This window comes from Musca domestica, unplaced genomic scaffold (genome assembly GCF_030504385.1).
Source record: "Musca domestica strain aabys unplaced genomic scaffold, Musca_domestica.polishedcontigs.V.1.1 76, whole genome shotgun sequence".
In the NCBI taxonomy this organism is placed as follows: Eukaryota; Metazoa; Arthropoda; class Insecta; order Diptera; family Muscidae; genus Musca; species Musca domestica.
Genome location: NW_026712396.1, coordinates 1,940,284 through 1,952,575, shown reverse-complemented (window position 1 = coordinate 1,952,575; position 12,292 = coordinate 1,940,284). Strand labels below are relative to the sequence as shown.

Below are 12,292 nucleotides of genomic sequence, written 5' to 3'. Positions count from 1 at the left end.
ACCAAACAGAATATAATGAAAAAACATTGAATATAGTTACATAAAATATTTATCTCTATATAAACAAAACAAAAAAAAAAAAACATTTATGTATGGGGAGGGGGATATTAGACATTTATTTGAACTGTTTTCATTCAAATGTTTCTGTCTGGTAATGTTATGGTTTAATAAAATATAGTTTATTTATTCAAAATTTAGTTGAAATGAACTAATATTTTCTTTATTTGATTATTATTTATTATTGTTGTATTTACCCATTTTTACGTATGGTTTCCAATTGTTCCAAAGTTAATTTCTTGGGTTTTCCATATTTGTCCTTTTGTAAGCTATTTTTGTGAGTGTGTGTGTGTTTTTGGTTAATTTTAATTTTTTTAGATTTTTGTTGTTGGTGGTAGTAGTAAATTTGTTGTTAATGCAAATTAGAAATACGGATATACAAGATATTGATTGTTGTAGTTGTTGTTTTTGTGATTTGGTTTTTAATATAGAAAGAGAATATAATTTGATATTTTTTTTCAGTTCAGTATTGTTTGAAAGTAAAGACGGATTACAGAAATGATTATGAAGATGATATCGAGTGAGTGTGTGATTGATTGATGGGTGAGGTGAGAGTGAATAATGAAATGAGGTGAAGTGTTGTGAGGTGGTTGTGATGCCAGTGATGATGACGATGAAATGAGTTTCAGACACATGCAAAAAGCATTTAAAAACAAACAAATTTCGATAAAAAAAAAATTTGACATTTTTGTGATTTCCGAAAAAGAAAACAATTTTGAAAGAAATAAATATATTTTTTGTAAAAATACAGAATTGGAAATTAAGAAATTTATTATAAAATTATGTTATCCTATCTTATTCTTTATAGGTTTTAAAAGCAGTGCTTCAATTCGTATTAGGTTGGAAGTTCAAAATTGATATAAAGTCGGAGATTCTTTATGGTAGGGATTATAATAAGAGTATGTATTTCAGAGGATCTAAGACTAGAAGGTCTTCTGGCGTTGAACCTCTTTATTCAAGCTCCAAATCCAAGCAGATTTTATATAGGAACATAAGGTCCAAGGGGTCTTAATGGAAGAGCTTAAGACCACTTACTGGTTTGTATAAATAAGCTAATGAGCAATTGCGGCGAGCTGAAGGCCATGTACCCTTTATGAAGGAAGGAATGCTAGGGTGCCTGTCTTAATATCCAAATGAAGATCCAATTCAACAGGCATAGTAGTCTATATAGGCAAGAACTGAGTGGATCATAATTTTATATATCAAAGAATTGAAGCCTATTTCGAAGTCTATTTCGATGAGTGTATTTAGAAATAAGATCATCAGGTCTAGGTATCAATATTGGATAGCTGATGGGATACGTAGTCCTTATGGAGTAGCTGATGGCTCAGGGAGTGGACCAGGAAGTCTTCTCTATAGAGATAACTTGAAAGGGTCTGGACTGAATGGGCCAAGAAGAGCTGAATGAAAGAAGAGTGTACATAGACCAGATGGATAGTGGATAGCTGATGGGATGGGTAGTCCTTATGGAGTAGTGATCAGGAACTCTTCTCTATAGAGATGACCTGAAAGGGTCTGGACTGAATGGGCCAAAAAGAGCTGGAAGAAAGAACAGTACACATAGACCAGAGGTCGGTGAGTATATTTAGACAGATCATCAGGTCTAGGGGTCAATATAGAGGAGCTGGTGGCATAGGTAGTCATTACATAGACCAGAAGCCGGTGAGTATATTTAGACAGGAGATCATCAGGTCTAGGGGTCAATATAGAAGAGCTGGTGGGATAGGTAGTCTCAGTCCTTATAAAAGAGATGGTGGCCGGAGAATTCTTATCGAGAAACTTTTGGACCAGGAAGTCTTCTCTATAGAAATGGCCTGAAAGGTTCTGGACTAAATGGGTCAAGAAGAGCTGAAAGAAAAAAGAGTATACATAAACCAGAAGGCGGTGAGTAAAATTAGACAAGAGATCATCAGATTTAAGGGTCGATATAGAGGAGCTAGTGAGACAGATAGTCCTTATGGAGTAGCTACTGACTGAGGGAGTCCTTATATGAGAAATTGTGGCCGGGGAATTCCTATGTAGAAACTTTTGGACCAGGGAGTCGTCTCTATAGAGATGACCTGAAAGGGTCTGGAATGAATGCGCCAAGAAGAGCTGAATGAAAGAAGAGTGTAAATAGACCAGAGGGCGGTGAGTACATTTAGGAAAGAGATCATCAGGTCTAGGGGTCAATATAGAAGAGCTGGTGGGATAAGTAGTCTCCTCATGGAGTAGCTGATGGCTCAGGGAGTCCTTATAGGAAGAAGGGTCGGCAGGGAATTCTTATGTAGGAACTAGCGGACCAGGGAGTCTTTTCTATAGAGATGACCTGAAAGGGTCTGGACTGAATGGACCAAGAAGAACTGAAAGAAGGAAGAGTATACATAGACCAGAGAACCGTGAGCCTATTAAGAAATGAGATCATCAGGCCTAGTGTCAATATTGAAGAGCTGGTGGGATAGGTAGTCCTTATGGGGTAGCTGATGGTTCAGGGAGTCCTTATAGGAGAGATGGTGGCCGGGGAATACTTATGTAGGAACTAGCGAAACAGGGAGTCTTCTCTATAGAAATAACCTGAAGGAGTCAGGGATAACTGAACCGGCCAGGGCAAGAAGTAGAGCTGAAAGGCCCATTATTTTTAATTGAAGACCTTAAAGACAAAGGACACATGTCAGTCTATTTAGACATAAAGTCAACAGGCCTAAGGGTCAATATGGAAGAGCTGATGGAAAAAGTAGTCCGCATGTAGAAGCTAATGGCTCAGAGAGTCCTTATAGGGGAGATGGTGGCTAGAGAAAACGTGTGGTTGAACTAGTGGACCAGGTAGTATTCTCTTTAGAGATGAGCTAAATGGGTCAGGGAAAACTGAAAGCCCCATTATTTTTTATTTGAAGACCTGAAACCCCAAGTACATATTTCGACGAGCATTGAAAGATCAATCTTATTAGAAATCAAGTCAATAGGGCTAGTGTTTAATACGGAAGAGCTAGTGGCCCAGAGAATCCTCATGGAAGAGCTTTTGTTCCAGGGAGCCGATAGTATCAAGGAGCGCTGAAAGACCCATAATTTTTTATTGAAGACCTGAAGCAGTCGCACATGTTTAGACGAAATGGGTGGCAGTCTATTTATCTTGTTGGCTAGGGAGCCGTCTATATGTAGACGAGCTGCCTGGCTGGCCAGGGAGTCGTATATATACAAACGAGGTGGGTGGCCAGGGAGTCGTCTATATGTAGACGAGCTGGCGGGCCAGGGTGTCGACTGTAGTTACGACCTGAAGTCGAGCTCAACACGCTAGAGAGTTGTGTGTGTAGACGTGCTTAACAGGTCAGGGATTCGCCTGTATTGACGACTTGAATGGACCATGGAGTCGACCATATAAGTTTGCTGAATAGGGTAAAGAGTCGTATATGTAGACGAGCTAAAAAAACAAGGATTTGTCGAAAGGATGAGTTAAACGTAGCAGGAAGAGAACAATATAGTCTAGCTTAACAGGGTAGAGATGGAAGGGACAGGAAATCTTTTATATCCAAGAGCTGATTGGTAAGGGGAATCTATATAGGCGGCCTGACCAGGTGAGAATGTACGAACTAAATGGTCCAAGCATTCGTCTATATAACCCATTAGGAAGGGGAGGCGACTAAAAAATTGTATAAAAGTACTGAACGCTCCAGTATGTGTATATTTTAACCAGCTGAACTGGCGGTAAGTTTATATAGCCGAGCTATAGTGTCGACATGCTGAAAAAGCTGGTACAGGTAAATGCAGGGAAAACGATTTTTAGCAGGTAATCTGTCGAGTCGGAATGAGAGGATTTAAAGATCAGAATAATGCGGGTGAAATATGGCAAGTTTGGTAGCGTCGAGGATTCACTGGAAATTGTCTCAACACATACTAGGAGATCAGTCTACCCCAATTGGAATAACATTTTCAGCTTTACCTAACAAGCTGGAGGCCCAGGGAGTCGCCAATTTATAGAAAGGGTTTAATTAACAAATTTCTTCAATAAATTTGCTCGTCTTTTAAAAAAGAGCACCTTCAATTTTGTGGTAAGGAATTGTTTAGTTGGAATTTTGTTCAGCTTGGACTCCGAACTTGTCTATTTGAAATTCTATTGGTTTTGTATTGGTTCTTGTTTCTACATGAGCTCTGCATGATTTTGATAAATGCATGTTAATGACTTTCTTGAAAAATTCAAATTTTTTAATCTTTAGCAATTTTAGGCAACGAAAATGTAAATAAAAACAAAAATTGAAGCGATATCAAACTAAAAAATTTCCCTAACAAATATAAAACAAAAAAGAAAACCAAAAAAACAACTAAAATTAATGCCGAAACTTCCAACTACCCCTCATACTTACCCATTTTCACGCAATGACTTCAGCTGGGAATTGGTGAGGCGTCGAGGCTCTCCGGTACCATCCGTGGCCACGGCATCCAACTCATCGAATGGTGGTGCTATAAATAAATCACGTAAGTTGATGGGTCGCGGCTTGCGATTGCCGACCGTGTTGGAGCCATTATTGCCAGCTGATGCGCCACCGCCTAAGGTTAAGGCAGCGGCAGATAAGGGTTGGGGTAGAACTACAAAAAAGAAAATAAATTTTAGTAAATTTCGTCCAGAAACATTGAAAATATTCACCTATTGGAAATGTCTTCCAGTGATAGAGAAATTGTTCTGCAACCGTTTTGATTTGCTGTACCAATTGTTCAACTTCAGCCGGTGCCCCCACCAGGTTGACGGTAAATTGCACAGGTTCACGCTCTGGCCCGGCCAGTGTTAATGGACGCAGCTGTTGGGCCGATGTGCTGTTCGGTATAGGCATTTCGGCTCCGAAAGTTTTTGTGTTCCTATTTTTGTTTCTCTCTAAAAAACACTTGCACTTCCAAACGAATTTCTTCTGCAGAACCAAACTACAACCAATTGTTTGGTGTTTGGGAGGGGTTGTTTTCTTTCCAGTTTTCACATAAATTTAGCCATGATTATTGTTTGGGGGGTTTTTTCTTGCTTTCTTTGGAAAATAGCTTTCACGGCAATAAAAATCTGAAAGTGGGAGAGAGGAATGTAATTAATATTATTTCGATATAGAAACCTAATTTTTATACCCTCCGCCATAGTATGGAGGGTATTTTAAGTTTGTCATTTCGTTTGTGATACCTCGAAATATACATTTTAGACCTCACAAATTATATATTCTTGATCAGCATAAAATTCTATGTCGATTTAGCGATGTCCTCGTGTCTGTCCGTCTGTGGAAATCACTCTAGCTTCCGAATGAAATGAAATAGAGTAATAAAATTTTACGCAAATATATATTATGTCTGCAGGACTTTTGGTATTGAAAATGGGCCATGTAGGTCCACGTTTTGGTATAGCCCCCATATAATGGTACCTCCCTATTTTCGGTATTTTGGTGATTTAGGCGACATTATTCACCGGAATTGTTTCAAATTTGGTATTTGAAATTCGTAATGGATAATACAGCCTATGGCAGAAAATTGCCTGTGCAGTTCCACGTCTTCATATAGTCCTCATAATCCCGATATTCGATATTTTGATGATTTTAGCGACATTACACACCAGAATTGTTTCAAATTTGGTATTTGAAATTCGTAATGGATACTACAGCCTATGACAAAAAATTGTCCGTGCAGGTCCACGCCTTCGTATAGCGCCCATATACCGGTACCTCCCGATATTCGGTATTTTGATGATTTTAGCGACATTAATCGCCGGAATTGTTTCAAATTTGGTATTTGAAGTTTGTAATAGATACCTATGACAGAAAATTGTCAGTGCAGATCCAGGTCTTCGTATAGTCCCCATATAATGGTACCTCCATATTTTCGGTATTTTGGTGATTTAAGCGACATTATTCACCGGAAATGTTTCAAATTTGGTATTCGAAGTTTGTAATGGATACTACAGCCTATGACAGAAAATTGATCACGCAGGTCCACGTTTTGGTATAGCCCCCATACAACAGTACCTCCCGATATTCGGTATTTTGATGATTTTAGCGACATTTTTCACCGGAATTGTTTCAAATTTGGTATTTGAAGTTCGTAATGATTACTACAGCCTATGACAGAAAATTGTCTGTGCAGGTCCATATCTTCGTATAACCCCCATATAAAGGCACCTCCCAAAATTCGGTATCTTGATGAAATTATTCACCGGAGTTGTTTCAAATTTGGTATTTGAAGTTCATTATGGATACCACAACCTAAGAAAGAAAATTGTCTGTACAGGTCCACGCCATCGTATAGCCACCATATAACGGTACCTCCCGATATTCGTTATTTTGATCATTTTAGCGACATTATTCACCGAAATTGTTTCAAATTTGGTACTTGAATTTCGTAATGGATGCTACAACCTAAGACAGAAAATTGTCTATACAGGTCCACGTCTTCGTATAGCCCCCATATAATGGTACCTCCCGATATTCGGTATTTTGATGATTTTAGCAACATTATTCACCGGAATTGTTTCCAATTTGGTATTTGAAGTTCGTAATGGATACTACAGCCTAAGACAGAAAGTTGTCTTCGTATAGCCCCCATATAACGGCACCTCCAGCTATTCGATATTTTGATGATTTTAGCGTCATTATTCACTGGAAATGTTTCAAATTTGGTATTTGAAATTCGTAATGGATACTACAGCCTATGACAGAAAATTGTCTGTGCAGATCCACGTCTTCTCCCGATATTCGGCATTTTGATGATTTTAGCTACATTATTCACCGGGATTGTTTCAAATTTGGTATTTGAAGTTCATAACGGATACCACAGCCTATGACAGAAGATTGTCGTTGCATGTCCACGTTTTGGTATAGCCCCCTTATAATGGTACCTACGGCTATTCGGTATTTTAATGATTTTGCCACATTTTTCCACGGATTTGTCTAAAAATTGGTATTTATAGTTCGCAATGGGTTCTAGCTCCGGTCTCGGAACATAGCATATAGAGGTCCACTTTTTGGTATAGCACATATTGGTACCTCCGGTACCAGTATTTTCATATTTTTAAAGTAGACTCTTAAATCCGCGACCACCGCAAATTGAGCCACCTGCTCCATCCTCAAACAAGTGGGGCTAGTAATACCTTATTCAAAATTAAATTTCACTTAAAAAGAATGGAAGCAAAAAATGTCTTAGAAATTACCCCTTCTTCCAAACGAAAAGAAAATTCCGTTCAACTTTGTTTATATTGATAATCTTCAAAACACGATCCGCTGCTGCTGCTGCAAAACTTAATGAAGATGTATCTCCATAAAAATCTAGCAAAAATTAACACTACATTTTTTCTGTGCTTCCAACAAAGGTCAATGGTTGTTTTTTGCTGACTTATAAATCAAAATATCAAAAAATCTTGTGGATTTCGGCGGTGGCGCTGCTGCTTCTCTTGGATTGATATGTTCGGTGGTACCATGAATTCCTTGCCGCGCTAAACTAAACAAATGCGAACTCACACCAAACAAAAAAAAAAAAACAAACGAGATTCTAAATATATTTGTATGATATCATTTGGAAAATAGCGCGCGCAATTATAAATTAATGAAATAATTAACAGTGGAGAGAAAAAACAACAACAAAACCGAACAACAACAAAACAATGGAATATTTACAAATTATTCAGATGTTGTTGTATTGTTTGCCTTCTCGGTGGAAACTAAAACTACAATGAATACGAATTACCACAAACAAAAAAAATATATTTCATTTAATTGAAGCATAAATCTGACATCCACTAGAATGAACTACACAGCAGACGAAATTCTGGAGTTAATGCAAATTTGGGAAATAATTGCGAATGCTGGAATGCAATATCATAAAGTATTAAAAAATATTAAATTTAAATCATTTTTCTTGAAAGCTTAACAATGCATTTACATATTCTATAAAAAAGTGGATCTCCTTCAGGTCCGTGTTGGGATATTCTTTATGTTTCGAAAAAAGAGATAAATGACATTTTTGGCTCTTAAAGAACTCCAACGAAAGCGAGATCGATGAAATGAAAATTATAATGAACGTGAGAGACCCATTGTGTTCATCCTAATAAAAAACAAGTAAAAAAGCTGTTAGTTCGGCCGGGCCGAACTTTGAATACCCTCCACCATTTAGAACAAATTTGGCAATTCTCAAAAACAATAAAATCCATTAAAAATTCAGTTAAAATCATAAAAATACCGAATGTAGCTGTTATATTAGGGTCTATACGACGACATGGACCTGTATAGGTAACTTTTGTCATAAGCCATTACAAAATTCAAATGCCAAACTTAAAAAAAAAAAAACAGGTAAATAATGTAGCTAAAATCATTAAATTACCGAATATCGGGAGGTATCGTTATATGGGGGCTAATGAAGACGTCGACCTGGACAGACAATTTTCTGTCATAGGCTGTAGTATCCATTACGAACTTCAAATGCCAAATTTGAAACATTTCCGATGAATAAAGTCGATTAAAACACCAAAATACCGAAAATAGGGAGGTACCATTATATGGGGGCTATACGAAGACGTGGAGCTGCACAGACAATTTTCTGTCTTAGTCTGTAGTATTCACTACGACCTTCAAGTAACAAATTTGAAACAATTCCGGTGAATAATGTCACTAATATCATCAAAATACCGAATAAAGGAAGGTACCATTATATGGGGTCTATACGAAGACTTGGACCTGCATACAACATTTTTTGCCATAGGTTGTAATACCCATTAGGATCTTCCAGTACGAAATTTTAAACGATTCCGGTGAATAATGTTGCTAAAATCATCAAAATATCGAATATCGGGAGGTACCGCGCTATACCAAAACGTGGACCTACATGGCCCATTTTTAATACCAAATATCCTGCAGACATAATATACATTTGAGTAAAATTCTGTCAATCTACTTTATTTCGTTCGGAAGCTAGAGTCATTTCCACAGAGGAACATCGCTAAATCGAGATACAGCGTGAGATAAAAAAACTGCAACAAAGTCAAACGCCATAATTTTTACATTATTTTAAAATTTTATTTAATGAAAGCAGAAAATATGGGAAATAGCATTAAATTTTAGAATAAGTTTAGATTTGTTCGAATCTGTCACCTTTGGCATGAATTATGGACTTCAAACGGCCGATGAAACCGTCACACGCTGCCCGAATGTTGTTCTGCGGTATTTTGGCCCATTCCCGGCGAAGCGCTTGCTTGAGGTGATCGACACTTTGGTATTTTTTGGTGCCAACCTTGCTTTCCAAAATACTCCAGACACAATAGTCCAACGGATTGGTATCCGGGGATTTTGGTGGCCACTGTGCGCTGGAAATGGAGCGATGAACCTCATTTTGTAACCATTCTTGGGTGGCGCGTGCTGAGTGCAAGGGTCTTGTTGGAATGTCCAAGGTCTACGGCCAAAATGTTTGCGTGCCCAGGGCTTTAATACATCCTCCAGAATATTTTCGCGATAATGTTCGGCATTTATTCTGATGCCACGGTCCATTAATACGAGCGTAGAGCGACCATCGGCTGTTATGGCGACCCACACCATCACCATGGCCGCTTTTCAGCTGATCTCTTTGGCAAGTAAAGACGATCATTTTGTTCGTTTACAAACTGCTGAGCAACGAATGTTTAATAATCGGAGAAAACCAAATTCGGCTGTTCACCACTTTCGGCCAAGCGAAGCAACTCTTTAGTTCTTTTGAGTCTATTTTCTTTCTGTTGCGATGTAAGTTCTTGCACTTTTTGGAATTTCAATGGCTTTACCCCGAGCTCTTTTTTCAATATTTGCTGAATGGAATACGCACGAGCCATTTTTCGGCCACTGCGACGCGGGTTTTGATCAAGTCGTTTCTTTACTTTTCGAACCATTTCTGCTGATGTTGCTATTTTCTTCCATCCACTTTCTTGACGTCGGGCTACGCTACCATTATCTCGGTAACGAGCGATGGTACGAGACACAAAAGATTTATTCACATTTAAATGCTGGAGTACTCTAATGATAGCCACTTGTGGGTTTCCAGTCAAATATAAAGAAATCACACTATCACGCTTCCGAATTCCATCACGAATAACTTTTTTTTTTTGGAAAATTCTCACCAAAATGCTTTCGGACGCTTGTAAACAATATAATGATCTGTCACTGGAATAATTTTAACAGCTGTCGGGCGAGTGGCTTAGAAATGACAGCAGTCTGAATTTGGCTGCAGTTTTTTCACCTCACCCTGAATATAGCAGAGTATCGAGTGAATACCATACTGGGAGATCATCTGCCTCCCATCGCAGCTGAAGAATTGCCTCGACAAATCATACTATTTTTGGCACAAACGAGCTTTGAATGATGCATGGTGCCTCAATTCGTATTTGACTCGAATTCACGGCCGAGCGTTAAAACACCTACCCCCTGAACCTATTTAACTGTCCAGCCAAAGCTACTCACCGGCTATGAACCCGACCAATACAGGTAGTTTCCTTTTTGAACTTGGAATAAGACGGAGAGCCAGATTAAAGAAGAGAAAATCAGAACGAACAAAGTAGTACAAGCTGCTACAACAACAATTCTAAGGATGAGGAAGAGGACCATTGTATACCCACAAATTGGTAGGTGGGTGATAGAAACTCTAAGCGTAGATCTATAGGTTTGAAGTTCAGGACCTAATCTCAAGCACCCACCTTTGGCCCATCTATAAGTAAAAACTCTCGAAATTTCAGAGGTACGTATCTGTACCCTGATTTCGGCATAGATTTTTTTCGGGTAACATACCCGGTTTAGACCTACTAGACCGACATGGATATTGAATGGTAAAAAAAAACTATCCAACAAACAGGTGGTGGGGTCATTTAAAACGATTCCGATTTTTTTAAATATCCCTACATTCGAAAAAGTCCCATTTTGGGAGTCCACAAAATATATACCAAATTATAGCTTACATTTCATTTCATTTTTCCTGGATTCAGTGATACGGACATTCAAACTCGGACAAGCTGATTCTGCTCAGTACATTCTGTTTTTTTATACTCTACACCACAAGGTGGTCAGGGTATTATGTCTTTGTGCATTTGTTTGTAACAGGCAAAAGAAAACGAGATAGATCCATAGTTCCTTTTGATGATCTGCATAGAATCATATTCTGAGTCGATTTATGCATGTTCGTCCGTCCGTCTGTCCATGTATTATTGTAATCAAAGTACAGTTCGCATTTATTACCCGATCCAGATGAAATTTTACACAAATCATTTGTTTGGCCCATGGATGAACCCTATTGAAATTGGAGATAATCGGTAAAAATTTAGATATGGCTCCCATATATATCTTCGTCCGATTTGCCTTTTATTATGCACCAAACGTGTAATATCAGCCCGAATAGTATGGAATTTTGCACAACCAAATTAGGCCTGTAAATAAGTATGCCAAATTTAATCGAAATCGGTTCAGATATAGCTATAGCTCCCATATATATTATTCATCCGATTTGTTATTTTTGTCATGCGCAGCCGTAATATGCACTGTGTAACAACAATATTTGGGGAAATATATTAAATACAGCCCAGAAATACATGTGCCAAATTTTATCGAGATCGGTTCGGATTTGGATAAAGCTCTCATATATATTACTTCGTTCGATTTACTTTTTATTGTGCACCAAACGTCTAATATTTACCCAAATGGGATGAAATTTGGCACATGCGACTGAATTGTGTCTAGAAGCTAGTATGCCAAATTTGGTGAAGATCGGTTCAGATATAGCTATAGCTCCAATATATATTTTTCATCCGATTTTTTATATTTGTTACCCACAGCCGTAATATGCACTCCGTAAGAAAGATATTCAGGGAAATATATCAAATACAGCTCAGAAATACCTTTGCTAAATTTTATCAAGATAGGTTCAGATTTGGATATAGCTCCCATATATAACTTCGTCCGATTTACCTTTTATTGTACACCAAACGTCTAATATTTGCCCAAATGGGATGGATTTTGGCACATGTGACCGAATTGAGTCTAGAAGCTAGTATGCCAAATTTGGTGAAGATCGGTTCAGATATAGCTATAGCTCCCATATATATTGTTCATCCGATTTATTGTATTTGTTACCCACAGCCGTAATATGCACTCCGTAACAACGATATTCAGGGAAATATATGAAATACAGCTCAGAAATATCTTTGCCAAATTTTATCAAGATCGGTTCAGATTTGGATATAGCACCCATATATAACTTCGTCCGATTTACCTTTTATTGTGCACCAAACGTCTAA

The 12,292-nt window shown here is 38.0% G+C and overlaps 1 protein-coding gene across 2 annotated transcripts in view; it reads right to left on the bottom strand.

Annotated features, from left to right (window-relative positions):
- Positions 1-12,292, bottom strand: part of LOC101901513 (uncharacterized) — a 42,670-nt gene that overhangs the window by 21,154 nt on the left and 9,224 nt on the right. The window contains exons 2-4 of one of the 2 annotated variants that reach the window (XM_005178134.4): positions 4,676-5,077; positions 4,395-4,617; positions 255-326 (exon numbers count right to left, since the gene is read on the bottom strand). In XM_005178134.4, the coding sequence (XP_005178191.1) occupies positions 255-326; positions 4,395-4,617; positions 4,676-4,859 (479 nt within the window). In that variant the 5' untranslated portion in view covers positions 4,860-5,077. The remainder of the gene's footprint in view (positions 1-254; positions 327-4,394; positions 4,618-4,675; positions 5,078-12,292) is intronic. The other variant, XM_011292029.3, reaches the window with a different exon arrangement.